Raw genomic sequence first — 18,161 nt, forward strand, 5'->3', positions numbered from 1 at the left:
ATTCCTGCAGGAGGAAGAGAGACTGTAGGTTGGAGCGAATTAGTGGGGTTAGCAATAGAGTTAAGTCAATTACTTGAAACTGTGATAGTCTTACGTGTTGTGGTGCTTTCTAGCTTGATCACAATGGATATGGTGATTTACATGCTTTGTCAATGTGGACTAGTGACAAGATGAGGGAGTAGAATCGTGATGTCACTTCCCATAAGCACAAAAAAAACGAGAACTAGGAAGTCTTCCTAATGCATGATTCGCTCACGGTGTGCTCTTAAAAGGAGCAACATCAGTTATCAATCATTGTTTTCAATTGTTCTCTTTTCATAGAGTCATTTTCGACACGGACTTGCACATTTTTTCAGTAAAAGAGTTTCAAACTTTAATCAGAAAGCAATATGCATTTCCAGATCAATAGTGTGGCACAGTCAGCTAAGCATTTCTGATAGATTTCCATCATCAGGGTTTAGCGCCACATTTTCTAGATATAATAAACAATTCAACACATAGTGACACACAACACCCGTGACCAACGATATATCCACACAGTGATGTCCATAAAACTAAATTGCTGGGGATTAATACATACCCAACATGTTGTAAAATTCATATTTTGTATAAACCAGATGATAATGTAGGCAGAAAAGAACAGGAAAATGAACATACAATGGGCCTCATTCCAAGTTCGACGGTAGCCTTGCTGGTAAAACCAGCAGGCTGTCGCCGAACTTGCAAATCTTTCCAGCACCCGCGAATGGGCAATTACCGGGTCATTTCTGCCCCTCCAGACCCGGTAATTGCCAATTCACGGGCGCAGGGATAAAATGCTCCCCATTCCAAGGGCTCAATGGGAAACTGGGAGGTCGGATGCACCGGCACCCTTTGTGAATGTTGCCGGGGCATGAGACATGCTCTGCTCGCTGGTATGCCCGCCAGGTCAGACCTGGCGGGTGGGAAGGCACCCGCAAGCAGCACTTGTAGTTTGCCGGTCCGGTAACAACAGTACCGGCAAGCTTACTGGTACCGTTGTTACCGGACCGGCAAACTTATAATGAGGCCAAATGAGGGCGTGTGGTGAACAGTAATAACATAGTAACCAGGTCATGTTCTAAATTCGTTTACCTGGTGGTTAGAAACTGCAATCTGCGTTCAAAGTGGATGTAAATATAAACAGACCGGTATTAGAAAAATTGCAGGGATTCTCCTACTGTATGCATTCTGATGTGCTAAGTAAACATGATAGAGAGGCAGCTGAGCTGCTAGGTAGTACCTGTAGCACCATGTCATTCTAAAGGACATGCTGGATAGGTGCACCTCCTGGTAACAAATGGTAAGTGTTATTACAGGACTGAATTCCTGCATTCTGGTGTTCATAATGGGAGCTTGTACCATCTTGTCACTCATCTACGTCTGACGTGCATCGATCGTAGTGGCGAGTCAGTTGCAGCTAGGAGCGCAGGCTGGTTTCGTGTTGTAAATGTAAGGCAACAATAACTGGCGTTGCTAGGTGACGCCGCCGTGAGCATCGGCTGACACTCGGCGGCCTCGCATCCTGTGTGCCCATGGTGACGGAATGCCGGCCATCTTGCGGTTGGCCTAGTTACATGTACAATAACTCCAGTAATGCTCGGCCATGTTGAGGTTCGCATCCTAGCACTGTGTATTCATGTAATGCAAGTAAATACGTGGCAGCAAAGAGGCCCTCGCTCGGGGTTCCCATAACGCAATCGGGCTAGCCGATATATGTGCTAATTACAAATTACACTCAATATGTGACTTGCGTTGGGGGGTAATCAGTAAGTAGAATAAGAATTTACCATCTATATAGTGTCAACTTCTATTAAGTGGCGTACACTTATTAAATGTGTATACTGGAGTGTAGGTGGAAACAAAATTGTTAACTAAACCGGTTGTCCCCCATTCTTAATGCTGTGTAAGTTTAGTAAGGTGGCAAAGGTTTGATCGCATATGTTTAAGTGAGGTAATAACAATTGTGACAGATAGAGCAAAACATGTTTCACATGGATGAGAGAAATGCACATATTGGTCAGTATTCACATGTCCGGATTACAAGGGGGCGCCCATCAAATGTGGGTCTGGAGCGATCTACCACATGATGCCTCATGGAATCCTCCACTGATCTCTGAAATGTAGCAATGTAGATAGTTAAATTGCTGCAATATCCTACATCTAACTTAGATATAGCACATGAAGTTAATCTCTTCATTTATTCTCCCAGGTGGCATGACTTCTAGGCGGTCAATCCAATATGTTTCTTGTTGGTCAAATTTGATGCCCAGATTTTCATATGGATTGTATTTGACGATAGTCTCCACAATTTGGAATCTTATTTGGCTAATGTACGACTTTTCCATCCAATGTCTAGCAACTGTACAATTACTTTTCTTGTTTCTTATGCATGATCTATGCTCATTACAGCAGATTTTGCTTGTCGCTTTGACTGTCCCACATAGTACATGTCACAGGGGCATCTGATAGTGCATATAATGTTTGAGGTGTTGCATGTAGAAAAGTTCCTAAGTTTGATCTTTTCACCTGTTCTGGGATGGTTAATTGTGTTGCCTTTAGTTACGAATTCGCAATTGCTGCAGTTCAGGCATGGGTAGGTTCCTTTCTTCTTGGGAGTTGTTTGCGGATCAGTAGGTCGAGTTTTCACAAGCCGATCTTTCAAAATCTTACTTCGTTGGTAAGCAAAAATAGGTGCTCAACCCTAGAGCTGCAGGTCAATATGCTCCAATTTTTCTTGATATTGTTTTAATTCTTTTGACTCTGTAAGGAGTATTGTGAAACAAATACCAGTGATGCATGGGTTTTATCTTTTCTATCTAGATCCTGGACTTTACTCTTAGTTGGTTCTTTAGCCAGGTGTTCACTCGCTGCAGTGATTTCTTCTCGTCTATATCCCCATGCTAGACATTCCTCTCCCATTTTCTTGATCTCAATTTCTCTGACTTTTGAGTCACTGATAATTCTCTTAACATCTGGCTGTGGGGTAGGTTCTTTATGAGGCTCAGTTGGTGGAAACTTAGCCTATTCAGTAGATTATTGCGATCCGTCTCTTTCTGGAATATGTTTATCCTGAATTTCTCTTCCTTAACCTGAATGGCAACATCTAGAAAATTTATTTTTTCTTTGGATGAATCAAATGTGAATTGAATTATTGGGTTGATAGTATTCATGTACCTGAATAGGTCTTCCAACTCCTCCTGTGTTCCTTTCCATATCCCAAAAATATCTATGTAGCGGACCCATGAAGCGATATAGCTCTGCCACACTCCATGATCTAAAATGTAGTCTTTTTCGAATTTGTACATGAAGCAGTTCACGTATCTTGGTGCCATTGACACCCCCATAGCAGTAATGGAGACTTGTAAATGAAAGTCTTTGTTGTATTGGAACCAAGAGTTCTCCGGGATAAATTATAATAGTATGAGGATAAATTCCTTAGAGGCTTCCATTTCCACCTTCTTGTAATAGCATCCATTCGATCGCTTCAATTCACAGGTTATGGGGAATAGATGTGTATAGACTTTACGTCGATTGTGAACATGATATAATCCTGCATTCAATTGGTGTTGCACAAGTATTGAAGAACAGAGTCATTTCTTACCTGTAACTCCATTTCTCCAGCGTTGGTATCTTTCATGGATTCACATGCTGTGAATATTCCCTGTCGTCGGGCTGGGAAACCCTGGTAACTTTAATATAGCAGTTTTCCTATGGAAAAAACGTTGACACTTTGACTGTCCCATCAACGTTGTTGTGGGTGCTTTTGGCAGCACCAATGGGACGTAAAGTGTATAGCTGCGTCCCAGCACCTTCCCCTCATGTTTGCCTGAGAGGGGGAGACTGGAGGGCACATGCAAATCCATGAAAGATACCAATGCTGGAGAAACGGAGTTACAGGTAAGAAACTACCCCATACTCCAGAATTGGATCTTTCATGGATTCACATGTTGTGAATAGATTTTGTAGCAGTAGAAATGCTTGGATGTGTATATCAAGCAAACAGGAGGTAGACCTTAAGCAGACATGTACAGTAAGCAAAAGCATACATTCTTTAGGTAAAAAACTGGAACATACCCCGGAAGCCGCGGGGCTTACCTTACTCGAACAGTCGTTGGAGGACTGGCCGTCCCATTTGCACATTTTTGGCATGTTGCTGATGAAAGCAGTAGTGCCTGGTGAAATTATGGGGCACTGCCCATGTTGCCGCATGGCGAATGTCTCTGATGGGTACCCCCGACAATAGAGCAGCTGAGGCCGCTGTGGACCTCATTTAATGAGCTCTGGGAGCCGATTGTAATGGCCTGTTGGCCTTTGTGTGGCAGAAGGATATTGTAGATGCCACCCATCAGGAGATACCCTGTTTTGAAATTGATCTCCCTTTATTGGAAGGCCCAAAGGCCACAAAGAGCTGATTAGAGGATCTAAGCAATTTTGTGCAATCCAAGTAATACTTCAGTGCTCTTTTGACATCTAGAGAATACAGTATCTTTTCAGCTGGTGAAGCGGAATTTGAAAACAAGTTGTTGCATTTTTATGAAATTTTAATGGTATCTTAGGAATGAAATACAGGTTCGTAGAGAGAACCACTTTGGCCTGGAGTTCTGACACCTGTCTAGAAGATGTAATGGCCACCAGAAAAGCCACCTTCCAAGTGAGTAGCTTGATGTCGGCTGATGACATGGGTTCGAAAGGGGGTTTCATAAGTGCTGCTAGAACAAGGTTAAGGCTCCATACAGGTGGAATCCTTTTCCTTGGAGGAAAGGTTCGAAAGAGGCCCTTCAAGAAATGCTTGATTAGTCGGTCACTGTAGAGTGCGGCAGATGTTTTACATGTAAATCTGGATATCGCTGACAAGTGCAGCTGAATGGAACCCACCGCTTGACCTTCTGTAGCTAATAACAAAAGATAAGGAAGGTGTTGTTGAGGTGTTATATCTAGCAGCTCTATATTAGTTTGTTGTACACACAATTCACAAAATCTCTCCCACTTTCGGCCATATGAGATGTTGGTGGATGGAGCTCTTGCTGCCCCCAGGATGCAACGACAGTCCTGAGGGATATTCAGATTTTCGAATTCGGAATGGTCAGGAGCCATGCCGCCAATTTGAGGGAGTTTGGATTGTGTTGTAATATCATCCTGTTGTTCTGGGACAGAAGATTCGGCTGGGATCCTAGATGAATTGGATCGTCCACTGCCAGCTGTAGCAGGTCCCGAGAACCAGGTCCGCCTGGGCCAGAATAGGGCCAACAGGATTATCTTGCAAGGAGACTTGCAAATCATTTGTTTCCTTATGAGAGGAAAGGTGGGAAACACATAAGCAAACATCCCGTTCCAAGTGAAGGGGAATGAGTCTCCTAAGGAGTTCGCAAACAGCTGGCATTGCTTGTTTACGGGGCTGGCGATAAGGTCTAGAGGGGGAAGGCCCCATTTAGTGAAGATCTTTGCTACTTGGGTGCTGTGCAGTTGCCACTCATGTGTCTGGGAGGAGTCCCTGCTGAGGGTATCTGCCTGCTTGTTCTGCATCCCTGGTAGGTGGAAGGCTTGGATCTGAATGTCGTGCTGGATGGCCCAGTGCCAGATGGTTTGTGCTTCCTGGGATAAGACGTCTGAACGCGTTCCCCCTTGCTTCCGCAGGTAGAACATTGTGGTCGTGGTGTCGGTGAGGACACGCACCACCGGGTACTTGATGACGAGGAGAAAGGATTTGAGAGCCCAATGCACTGCCTGCAACTCTAGGACATTGATATGCAGTAAAGTTTCTGTGGGTGACCAGAGGCCCGTGACCTGGTGCTGGTCTAAATGAGCACCCCATCCCATTTGCGAAGCATCAGTCACAATGGTGCATTGGAAGTTTGGCTCCACCAGTGGCATTCCCTTTGTGATGTTGACTGGGTGAGTCCACCATTTCAGAGCGTCTGCCAGTGGCTGGGAGATGATTACCTTGTTCGATCAGAAGCCCTGGATTTGGGACCATATGGTTGCGAGGAATTTCTGCGCTGGGAGCAGGTGTAGGCGACAGTTGGAAATCAGAGGAATGCAAGATGACATGGTTCCCAGAAGAGCCATGTAAGAGTGGACTGTTATGGGTTTGTTCGGTGTAAATGAGCCCGTTAGAGCTAGAAGCTTTTTTACTCTTTCTGAACAGGTTTTTACCCGATTGTGGTTTGTCAGGAATTGTGCGCCCAGGAAGACCAATCTCTGAGGGAATTGAGCAGGATTTGTTGTAGTTGATGGTGAAGACCAATCATTGGAGCAGAATGTATGTCTCTTTGAGAGACGATAAAGCCTGTTAAGTAGATTCCCAAACCAACCAATCGTCCAAGTACAGGTAAACATGATGGCCCTGCCTTTGGAGGAAGGCTGCTACCGGTGCCAGGCACTTGGTGAAAGTCCTCGGTGCTGATTTTAAGACAAATAGGAGAACCCAAAATTGGAAATGGCTGTCGCACACTACAAACCTGAGGTATTTTTGGTGCTTTGGGTGAATTGGTATATGAAAATATGCGTCTTTAAGGTCTAGGGAAGCAATGAATTCTTGTGGCTGCACTCCTTGTCACCTCTTGCAATGTTACCATCTTTTTTTTTGTATGTTTTTGTTTAGTACCCGAAGCTCTTAAATCGGGCACCATTTCCATCTGTTTTTTTTTTTACCACAAAGAACCTTGAATACACGCCCTTTCCTTTTGCTGAGAGGTGTACTTTCTCAATGGCCCTTTTTGTTATTATGTGACGTACCTCGCGCAGCAAGACAACGCCTTTATGCGTGGGATTGGAAATTGTGGACGTTTTAACTAACTCCAACAAGTGGCTGAACTGGATAGCATCTAGCACCCATCTGTCCGTAGTTATAGAACAACACTTGTTGAGATGGAACGCTACATTTCCTCCTATTTGACTGTCCTTGTGGCAGTCATTGCTGTGTTTTATTTGCCGGCCTCTCTGGGAGAAGGAAAATCCACGTTTCCTTTTTTCCCTGGTACTCTCTATTGCACCGGGTAAATTGGAAGTTGCGCTTTTAATCTTGTGAATAATATGTGGCTCTATTCTAGCGTTTCTTGTCCCTAGAACCTGAAAATCTTGAGTGTCCTGAGACTCCACGAAAAAAGAACAAAAGGGGCGAAAGGATCTTCTGCTTTGCAGAGTTGTAAGTGATTTAGCTGTGTCTGAATCACCTTTCATGGCCTTCAGGGCTTCATCTACCTTCTCGCCAAAAAGACTTTCACCTTCGCATGGCATATCCACCACCTTGTGCTGCACCTCTTGGTGAAAGTCTGTACTGTGAAGCCAAGCATGGCGTCCGAGAACCACCCCATTGCCAATCTGTTTAAAGCCTGTTTCGGTCAGGTCTACAGCTAGATTTATGCTGTGATTTGACACCGCTTTCCCCTCTCGCACCAACAGCATAGCCTCCTTTCTTTGCTGTTCTGGCAGGTGGTCTAATAGAGGGGCTAAACTATGCCACATTTTAGTCGTATCATGCAACAACAGCCAGGGAGTTTGCTGCTTTCACCGTTGTTGCCCCAATGGTAAGTAACTTTTTAACAAAAGGCATCCAACTTATGTGCTGGCTTTCCGGATAGCTGCAGCCGAGATGAAAGACTCTGGCTTTGGTTGTGAAGTAAGGCATTTTGGAAAGGAATCCGGAGTCTTAAATGATTTTTACTATCGCCCTTTCACTGTCGATTCTGTAAAGGGATGCTTCATGGTCCAGAGACCTTCCTGCCACACATGATCAAGAATTGGAATAGAAAACACTGCTTTCCTCCTTTTTCCCATATGTTCAAAGGGAAAGCAATCTTTTTTCTCCTCTTCCGGAATCAGGCCAAACTCTTGGCAGGCTTTCGCATTTATGGAGTGGAAAGCTCCGATGTCGTCTGGGGGGAAAGCTGAGGTGGGCTATCTGGTGCTGTGTCCCAAAGTTCCGTTCTCTTTGGCGACGAGGAGATGGAAAGCCTATCCTGTGGGTCGGTGTCCACCAGCTCACCCTCTTCCTGTTCTCTTCGTCGGGGACTAAATGCCAGAGGAGGTGGAGGAGGCGGTCTGGGAGACTATTTCACCCTAGGGCACTAGCCCTGGTCTTGAAAATGATAAGATGTCTGTTTATGTAGAGACATAACTTGTGGGTCTCCATAGAGTGGGATTGCTGGAGCCCGAGTTAGAGGAAGTCTGGCGTCCAGCTGACCAAGCAAAGCTTGAAGTGTGGATAGGACCTGCACGGATAGCAAGGAATGAGGATTTAAGAAAGGGTACTGTGATGGAATACCTCCTATATCTGCGGATGTCGACGGCAAAGAAGGTGTTTCAGTTTGCTGTAGGCCCAATCCTGTGGATGGATATCTGGAATGAGTGCCTGTGAACCTCCTTCCTCAGGATCTGATTCGAATACTGCTTGACATTCATAAGGAGGGGCCTCGAAATATGATGCGATTTCGTGCTGCAAAATTTCTTCAGGTAATACCATTTGACACATTTTCAAACGAGACTAGTTGAGTACCGTGGGACCAGATGGGGCTTTCAATATACCTCGCGGGGACAATACCTCTGTCTCCATTCCTGAACACTATGGCCCAGTAGACTATGTACGGGTCTGTATTTCCACCAGGGATTTTTTTCTTCATCGTCTACGAGGTGGTCGTCGACGGAATGGCCGTAATCGACGATGTAGTCGAATAGGTAGGCGTCGGCGGGAGTCAAGACGTCGATGGTGGCAAGATTGTCGTCTACGTCATCGTCGTCATGGTTGACACCGTCATTGGTGAAGTAGACATCGGTTTGGACAACGATTTTGTCACCGAGTGATATTTTGAGGAAGACTCATGTCCGGAAGAAGACCTGTGCGATCCCGATGATGAGTGTTGTTTCTTAGTGCTCGAAGAAGACTTTTTCACTGACGAGGTTGAGGACGATGTTGGCCTCGATTTATGCTTATCTGTCAATGACAGATTTCCGAGATGAGTCTGCAGATCTCGAAGACTGCTGTGAGCCCTTTTCTTTTGGTCTCTCCGAAGGCGACTTTGACATAGCACTCTGAGAAGAGTGCTTAGAGACAATGTGGAATTTTTCACCTCTTGAAAGAAGTTTTTTTAGGAGGCATTGAGTGCTTGGCCTTATGGCCAGAAGACAATTTAGCCTCACCTGTCCTCTGCTTTTTCATTGCCAGTTCCTCAGATTTGGATCTCTGACGTGACAGCGATCTCTTGTCCGAGGGAGTGGTTGCCCTCCCACTACGGGACAAGCCGACCTCCGACGCCAGTTAGGCCCCTTCATTGAGCCAACAAATGAGGTGTCTATTCTGTCTCTAAGGGTCTTTTGCGAGAACCCTTGGCAGATGTCACATCCGTCGACCGAATGGTTCGGGTAAAGACAATAAAGGCCCTCCGAGTGCCTGTCTCCCTCATACACGTTCTTCAGGCCGCAGGTCTCACATGGCCTGAACAAGGACTTTTTCGGTCCTGAAGATTCCATAATGGTGTCATGCTGAGGCGTTGGAAGCTGTGGCATCGCTGGAAGTACCAGAACAGAGCAATACAGAGACCTACACTAACAACAGCAATGGTCCAGTCCTCACCCAAGATGGCTACCGGAGGTATATCAATGCACAGCCCATTAGGAACTGTGCGTTGTATCTGTCATTTTAGGAACTCGCTGTCTTGAACTACAGCCTTTGCCTGCTGCCGTGCTTATTTCCTTTCAGCTTGTAGTGGAACTTCCCATCCTTGTCTGGCCTTCTAATATTCAAGTTTTCCTGACCGTTTTACGGTAGTCCTAGTTGGTGCTTTCTGCTGGAGATTTTGCACTGCGCTCTCTTCCGCGTTCGTTCGTTCGTTCGTGCTTCCTTTCTTTCCTCTGCCTTACGGGCTGAGTTCAATTATGATTCTATTCTTTGCTTTCCGGATTGTCGGCTTTCTGATAGCCTTTCTGACTATTCTTTTTTATTCGCACCTGTGCACACTATTTCTAGATTCTGACTTGCCCTCTGATATCTCTACGCTGTGTTCGAACCGCTATGGTTCATTTTTCTAGCCTTGCTTTTAACTGTCTTTTTTCTCCTTCCGTCTTGCTGTGATTGTTTACCTACCTTTCCCTTCCTTCTTTATTCATTTCAAGCTTTGGAATCAAACGCCTTTCTGTGGAGGTAATCCCACAGTTGTCCAGTCTGCGGTGGCGTGTACTTCGGAACGCTGCTTCAATTTACCTTTGAGGGCTGGACTTGCATTCCGCAGTGGTCCAGTCTGCCGTGACGTGTACTTCAGAACGCTGCCTGAATATCCCTTTGAGAGCTGGACTTGTATAATCTAGTGGGCCAGTCCGCCGTGGCGTGTACTTTGGAACGTTGCCTGAATATAACTTTGAGAGCTGGACTTATCTTTTCTACACATTGGAGTACACAGACTCTCTACAGAGACTTGTTGGACATTAACCTTGCCTTGAGATCACAGAGGATCACTGAGGTCTCTCCTGTATTTGATACAGGATTTATCACACCATTCCTTAAGAAGAACCTCATACTTCCATCCCAGGGTTTTTAGTGTTTCAAGCGTTTCCCCTGGATTGAGAGTGGCTTCCCGGGGTTCCCGTTGGCGTGGGCTTTTATCCCAGTCAAGGTGGCCTCCGGGGGAGCCAGACCTTACTTGCACATCAAAAAGAGAAAAAGAGCAAAGAAAAGAAGACCAAGGAAGGCCAGAGGAGGAAGCTTGGGAGGGAACCCCAGATTCTGAAAAATTGAGCTGCAACAGAGCTTTTTCGGCATCAAAAGACTGGACAAAGCAAATGCGGAAGAAAACCATGTTTCTCAAATAAATGTAGATATTCTCTCAGGAGAGAAGAGTGAGGAATCCCAACGGTTTGGAAGATGGTTGAAATCTGAGGGGAAGCTGCTGGGGTGGAGCTATACACTCGCCATCCCATCAGTGCTGCCCAAAGCACCCACATCAATGTCAATGGGACACTCAAGGTATCAAAGTTTTTTCCATGGGAAAACTACTATATTAAAGTTACCGGGGTTTCCCAGCCTGACGACTGGGAATATTCACAAAATGTGAATCCACGAAAGATCCAACACTGGAGAAATTGTGATGTATCCTCGATGTAGGTGTTTGTCGTTTGTATCAAAGGTTGCAAGAAGAAGTTCATATAGATTCCTAATGGTTGTAATATGCTTTCAATGCCTGCGACGATGGGTCTTCCTGGTGGTTTGGTGGCATCTTTGTGTATTGTTGCTAATATGTAAAAGTTAGGTATTCTAGGGTTCTTTTTCAGGAGAAAACTTCTTAGTGTGTTGATTAACCAACACCGTCATTTCCAATAGTTCAATAAGATTAGATTTAATCTCAATCATCGGATCTCTGTCAAGTCTGGCATATACTGTGCTGTCACTCAGTTGCCTTATGCATTCTGTGTCGTAATCTTTGACGACCATGACGACTAGTGCTCCTCCTTTATCTGCTGCACGGATAATACTGTTCTTCCCATAAGGCAATAATAGTTTACATGCTGGCAGCAATATAGATATGTGACATGGGGATAATGGCTCACATGCGGGTGGCTATGAGGATTACTGGAATTGAGATGGTGCTTTACAAACTGATAACAATGTGGATGGCTGGTGTGGTTATAATTTACATGCAGAGACCAATGTGTACAACTTGTATGGTTATTATACCATCCATGCTAGCATCAATGTGGAACACGGCTATGGAAATAATGCTTTACATGATTAGAGCCAGTGTGGATACCGGGTATGGCAGTAATGCTTTACATGCTGAGCGCTATGTGGATTGCAGGAATTGTGACTGTAGTTAACATACTGTGGCCAATGTGTATTGCTGGCATGGCAATGGTGCTTTGCCTACGAGGGTTAGGTGGATAGCAATGTGTGCTTTATATTCCTAGGCACCATGCCACTATTAGTACTTAAATGGATGCTTGGCAACTAGAGGCATGAGCATGTAAAAGCAGTGTCCTGTGGATAATATGTAACCTGCACCAGTCAGAGGCACACTGTGAAACCACCCTAAGAAGCAGCCTAAGACAGAGAGCAGCCTTGAGTTCTTTTCTCCCCCTTGATAGGATGGCATATTGAGTAGCACCCAAGGGAGGGTGGCACATTGAGCATCATATTCTCAGTAGAGCCATGGGGTATTTGCAGCCGAGTTCAGCATATTGTAGCGATAAGCCCGGTGTACCAGGGTGGAGGAGGCAGTTAACGGCCAACCAGCCTGAGCCAGGTAGGCTGGACACAGCAAAAGCATCGCAAGCCATGGGGTGTCTATTCAAATGCTGTGAAATTCCCTTATTATCAGAGAGCCCCGGGTAAACACAGGAACACATAAAGATGGAGACAGTGTTATGCCATGCAACAAATCGCTGTTTGCAAGTTATTAGGAAAGGTCTCCCCCTCTCCCTTAAGTTTGATCTGTCAGAAAAAGTTTAGAATTCTTACCGCGCAAATCATCTCTTCAAACATCTCGGTTGACACAAAGTGGTAATCAAACCTCTTCTCTTCTCCAAAGTATGGATTTCTGGTGGTGTGGCAGGCCCTGTAAAACATGGACTCAGTCAAGGATTGTGCACTGTATTATTTGCTTAATGGAACGTATAGTTCGCACATGACATACTAGGAAATATGGAGCAACCATAATAGTGGAAACCCATTATTACCTCTACAATGGTGGAGGGAGAACCCTAAGCACCAGAATCATGGTTTGATAAATGGACACAATGGCTTGAATGAGTCTGCCTTGCTGGTGTCTGGACACTAGCTGATCATTACAATGCCCGTTTCGTCCCCTTTGGCGGTTCGAGCCAGTTCGAACCATCAGCAATGATTGTTTCGAATCAGTTATAATTGATGCTACCTGAACAATTACCAATTAATAAAATCATATCATAAGTAGTAAAAAGAGCACATGCATTCAAATGAATGTAAGGAAAACAAGAAAAGGTGCCAAATGGTTAGTTGGATCGAGCCATCGGGTACGTTTATCCATCCAAATGAGATGGGTTTTGTCTGCTGCAGGCTAGTACTCCAAGTAGGTAAAGTAAACAATGGTATTATAGTTATATTGTATTTCCCCAATCATTAAGAGCTTCAATTTGTTGACACTGTTGCTCAAATCATAAAGCCACCCATTTAGGCTGTTTATTTTCTAGTCTGTGCATTTGGACAAACTTACATCGGCAGCTGCAGCGCATTTAGAACGAAAAAGGAATGGGATGGAACAGATCTTAGTACTCCACCGGATGCTGCAACATAATGTAATTTTGTATATTTGTGCGGTACTCCTCTTTAATTTAAAACACTTACCACCTAGGCTAATGTTACCTTTGTAAGTCACCTGTTTCTCATATGTTTGGAGTTTTTTGACCTGGGTCTATGTCCAACTTTGCGCACGCCCTCAAACTGGCTCACCACTTGTTCTCATGTTTGTGCTATTCTACAGGCACTCATCACAGGAATGCCTCTGCCATCTTGAAATGTGTTATTGGATGTCATTGTATGTTATTTCTAATCCCAATTGACATCCTTGTTATTCAAGTAAATAAAAACAAACGGCAAGAATAAACAGTTCCTAGTTCCAGTCGCATATGTCTCCGCTTCATTCTCAAGCCAATTTTGCGCTCGTGGGGTATCCCTGGACTGGAGTTCCTGAATCCACAGTCCTTACTCACAGGCCTCAGAGTAAGGGTATAGGTGGAATGAGGTCAACTACTAAGATCCTTGGGGAGGAGCTTTGCAACAAAATAGGGAGGTCTCTGTACACAAAGTGTCAGGATTGTAAATTCAACTGCATTCAGAAAGGAGCCTTATTCTAACAAGCACCAAACTAGAGCCCAATCCCTTAGGCTCATTCTAAACTCCTAGGACATCTGCTCTCAGGACAGTGCCCTTCTATTAAACTACAGTCTCTGGGTTTAAAGTATCCCAGAACACGTTTTGAGCTTTGTCTTTACCTTTGCCTTGCTCCATCCTCTCCAGGATAGGCGGACAGCCTTGCAACGGTTTCCACGGCAAGCCCTGTATTGGACTCCTGTTATCCTGACAGTTTCTTTACTGTGTTACTAGAGCAAGGCCTGTACCTTTCCCAAATGTCCCCCGTGTAGTTGATCTCTCTGCCTTTAGATTAGAGGTCTCTTGACTTCCAGGGAATTTCGGGAAATGATTCTGCCAACTAGCTCTCAAAGATTGCAAGCGTTTTATGGCGGCTTTGCATCTGCCACTTGATCTGGGCTACATGCCCAAAGGTGCCTTTCCTGTAATGTGTTCAATTAAGGCCTGCTCCCACCCGCCTCGGGGCGTTAGCTCAAAGTAGGCCCTCTATACTCGCCTTTCCTTGTAGCCTGGAATGATTTTCAGTGGTGCTCAAATGGCTTTGGTACAGTCTACCTTGTGTTTTCCCTTACAAGTGACCTTTTTGACTTGGCCAATTCAGGGCCTCTCCATCTAATTCTCCTCCTTCGCTCACTCACACTCTGGGGCACTGCCATAACAACCTTACAGACATGAGGCTTGATTCTCTTTTTATAGGTGTCCTCCAGGAGTAAATTCATCAATGCGTGTTCGGATTGCTACGCCCATTACCACAACAGCACCTTAATTCCAGAGCTGTTCTTCCACTGTCTGACTTTGGCTGGAGAATGTGAGGCATCAGAAATATGAGGCAGACCACATTGCAAGGTTTTCTCAACAAATGCCAATTTATTATATTCAAAAGTTGGATGAACGCCTCACTAGCACTACCCTAACAAGGATTTCCCTGCCTAAAATAAACTAAAGCAAACACTAACGAAAGGATATCTGTCCCTCACACTTATACATATAACAAATAAATAAGGAAATGCATGGCAGCTCAAAACAACACAGATTTAACTCACAATGTAACCACAGTCTCTCTTCACAACCTGGACAAATTCCTCTTCCCCGGGTTTAAATGTGTTTCTTCTTCCCAGTTCAACAAAGGAACACAAGGAAATCCTGCTTTTCAACAAAAGTTCCAACTCTGGTTTATCCCTCTTCAACTTGTCAGCAGAAAGTTCCAACACAAAGTATAAGGCTTCTCTTCCTCCTTGAACAGGTTCTCAGTTCATCAATAGCAACAATAATTGTCTTGGTCAGGATTATTTGCCACAACAAAATAAATTCCAAAGAAGTATAGTTCCTTGGCAACAGCTTTTCTTAGCTTTTCTCTTTGCACCACATACAACATAAATAATCTCTGCCAAAACCACTTTGTAGCACGTCTTCAACTTCTACCTGGTTTACTACAATGTCAAGCCTATTTCTCCAAAGGTTTGTCATCCGGGTATACTCCCCTGCCCGAACAACGCTTCACATCAATAGTCCTTTTGTGGTTTAGTTCATTTGACAAGAGATTCACAACAACTTCACAATATTCAATACATTGTAGCTTCAGCACTTGCAACAACTCTGTAGAGTAAATAAAATTCACATTGATGCTCTTTAATATTATTGTACAAATGATGCTCCTCTCCTTCTGGATATCCCTTACCCAGAAGGACAGACTTTTTGACACTCTTCCCCACTACACCATTAACCAATGACTGCCAAGGATGGGGTTTTTTCTGCTTCTCCCTTGCCTTAGACAATGAGAGTTTACGCCAGCTTTCACAATATGTTTGGACAAAGTATGGGCAACAGGTTTCCCAGCCTGTGGACCCTTCATTAGCCCCCTTTGCTGATGGCAATGTTGACTAAATTGTGCTTGCCTAGGTGTTAGTCTTTTTTTATTTGTTAATCTTTAACATTTCAACATATAAATGACAATAAAACAAGAATAACATACATGATTAAAATATTGGTTTTAGTCTTTTTTGGCTTTCGCAATGCTTGTAGATCTTAACTTTTACCAATTTCTCCTCCTTGATTTGCTGGGCTTCCCGCAGACTCACACTTTTAACATTACAGTAATTCGCCTAGGTTCCAATGTGTTGCCTTTCACTAGTTAGAGATTCAAAATCAGTTTGTAAATCACTTTCTCTGCTAGGCGAGTGTTGTGTTTGCTACTGTTCAATAGTCGGGTATTCAAAATTTCCTTTGAACTTCTTTCACCCTGACACGAGCGTTGCTCACTCGTTGAACGCCTACCTGAGCCATGCAGGTGGGCAGAGTGCTCCGTGTCACTACAATTTGTGAATTCACCGGATAAGACAGGCACCTCCATTCCCCTCGCTGCTTGCAGGGCTTCTGATTCTGTGGCTTCTCGCTTTTCGGCAAACTGCTTTCTTTAGTCTGCCTTCGCCCACAGCACCTAAATTTGGAGCTTCTTTTGCTCCGGAGGTCTTCTGATGCATGCCAGCCACCAGGAACCTCCTCGAGACCTTTGGTTGCATGCCAGCCACCTGATTCGGCCTCCAAGGAAGGAAAGCTTCCTTTGTCTATGCTTCCCACTGCGCAGCCTCTGCAAACTTGGTCTCCAATGGGTAACCTTCTCTCCGGCATGCTTCTCTGCCCTTCAGACTCCGAAGGCAAAGACGCTCTCAGGACCTCACATGGGTCCCGGCGTCTTCTTTCTCCTCCAGCTTCAGTTTAGGCTGTCTGCATGAGTCACGCTGCTGCTGCTTCTTACTGTTACTGCTCTTCTCCTGCTCTTCCCTGGCCTGCACGCGAGGGAGCTTTTTAAGCCCCTGAATCTCACTCCGGTGTGGGTCATTTGCATTATTTGACTACTTTGCACATCTTCAGCCCTCTTCATCTTCTTAGTACCTAGGGAATTATGGGACTTGAAGTCCCTAGTGACAAAGTTAGGTTTCTGCGCTTGAGTTTCACTTTTGAACACAAGTGTAGTGCTCACAAAATTCTTTAAAGGAATTTCATAAGAATTAGTCACCAAACTTGATTGACAAGGGACAGACAATTCTTTTGGGCTGTTATTCATAGATTTTTCGTTCACTGTACCTTTGGGTGTCAGAGAGGTCTTTAGTTTTTATAAGTCTTTCACATTTTAGAAGGGTTTTGATTTCTCCCAAGATCTAGGAGTTTGTGATTATTTTCACTCCTATTTAGATGTGTTTCTTGTGAAACAGCAAGACGGTTATTACAACAAACCATTACATACTTTGGCATTGTGGAACTCTCTTGCCTAGAGGAAGACAAATGCTGTGACACAAACTGTGTCTCATCCCACTGATCCCTTGGGCCTGTTCTCCTCCCAGGTGATCCTTCCACAGAACACCACCCCCAAGGTCAGGATCAGAAAGCGTCTGCATTTCCCTGGCCACCTAGGAGGAGACTTTAGGCAGGGAATTAGTGAGGAGTCTGTATGATTCATCACACAAAGTTAGGCATAAAATAGCACCCTGTATAACAAAGACAATGTTCTGGAGCTAAAAGCTTGCATGTGGGATCATTTGCATACCCACAATGCTTTACTTGGGTGGTTCTAAACTGGATATGAACTTTAAGTGAAGGCTACTGGGTGGTGCTGTGGCATGGGTGACTTGGCTTAAATGGCTTATTCTACTTCCAAAAGTAAAAGGGCTTTTTATGTAAAGCTTATTAATACCATCATAACTTAGATAGCATTTTCTACACATGACCCAATACTCCAAACACTCCTATGTATTCTTGTTGGTTTTGGTACCAGTGGGCTTGCATTTTCCTTTGCTAGATGCTCATTGGATAGAGAAATCTAAATGTGTGTGCTTTGTGAGAGTACAAAGTGTTGTGTTAATAAATGTACATGAGAACATCTTTCCATATAGAATGAATGTATAGTTCAAATATGTGGTGGGACTTCAACTGTTCTTTAAATTGTTTAGTGTGCAAGACAAAAGAAAATAGTTTATCATATTGATTTCACATAGCCAAAGGAACACGGAATTACTGATACCAGAATAAAGTTAAAGCATTTTATTAAGCAAAAATATTGCATGGAAATTGTTTCAGGATGGCTGTAACAAAGGTTCTCGGGAAGCATAGTCTTTGAAAGCAGGATTATATGTGGAGACCAGCAACAAGAAAGACATTATGTTTAGATCTTAGTCCTTAGCCAATCTTCGGAGGACCACAAGGCCTCCTTTTGGATTTAGGGTTTCCTTTCTTTACAAAGTGTCCCAATAGTCCTCCCCTTTCACTTTCTCCCCTCTTCCAGTGCCAAGGGGCTTTCGCCCTGTACTAAACA

General features: G+C 44.3%; 1 protein-coding gene across 1 annotated transcript in view; it reads right to left on the reverse strand.

Annotated features, from left to right (window-relative positions):
* The window catches only part of LRGUK (leucine rich repeats and guanylate kinase domain containing), a 477,106-nt gene that overhangs the window by 80,931 nt on the left and 378,014 nt on the right, over window positions 1–18,161 (reverse strand). Inside the window, exon 12 of the mRNA XM_069629624.1 lies at window positions 12,464–12,560. Within this exon, the coding sequence (XP_069485725.1) occupies window positions 12,464–12,560 (97 nt within the window). The remainder of the gene's footprint in view (window positions 1–12,463; window positions 12,561–18,161) is intronic.

This window comes from Ambystoma mexicanum, chromosome 12, assembly GCF_040938575.1.
Source record: "Ambystoma mexicanum isolate Mex_15411 chromosome 12, UKY_AmexF1_1, whole genome shotgun sequence".
NCBI classification, from domain to species: Eukaryota; Metazoa; Chordata; class Amphibia; order Caudata; family Ambystomatidae; genus Ambystoma; species Ambystoma mexicanum.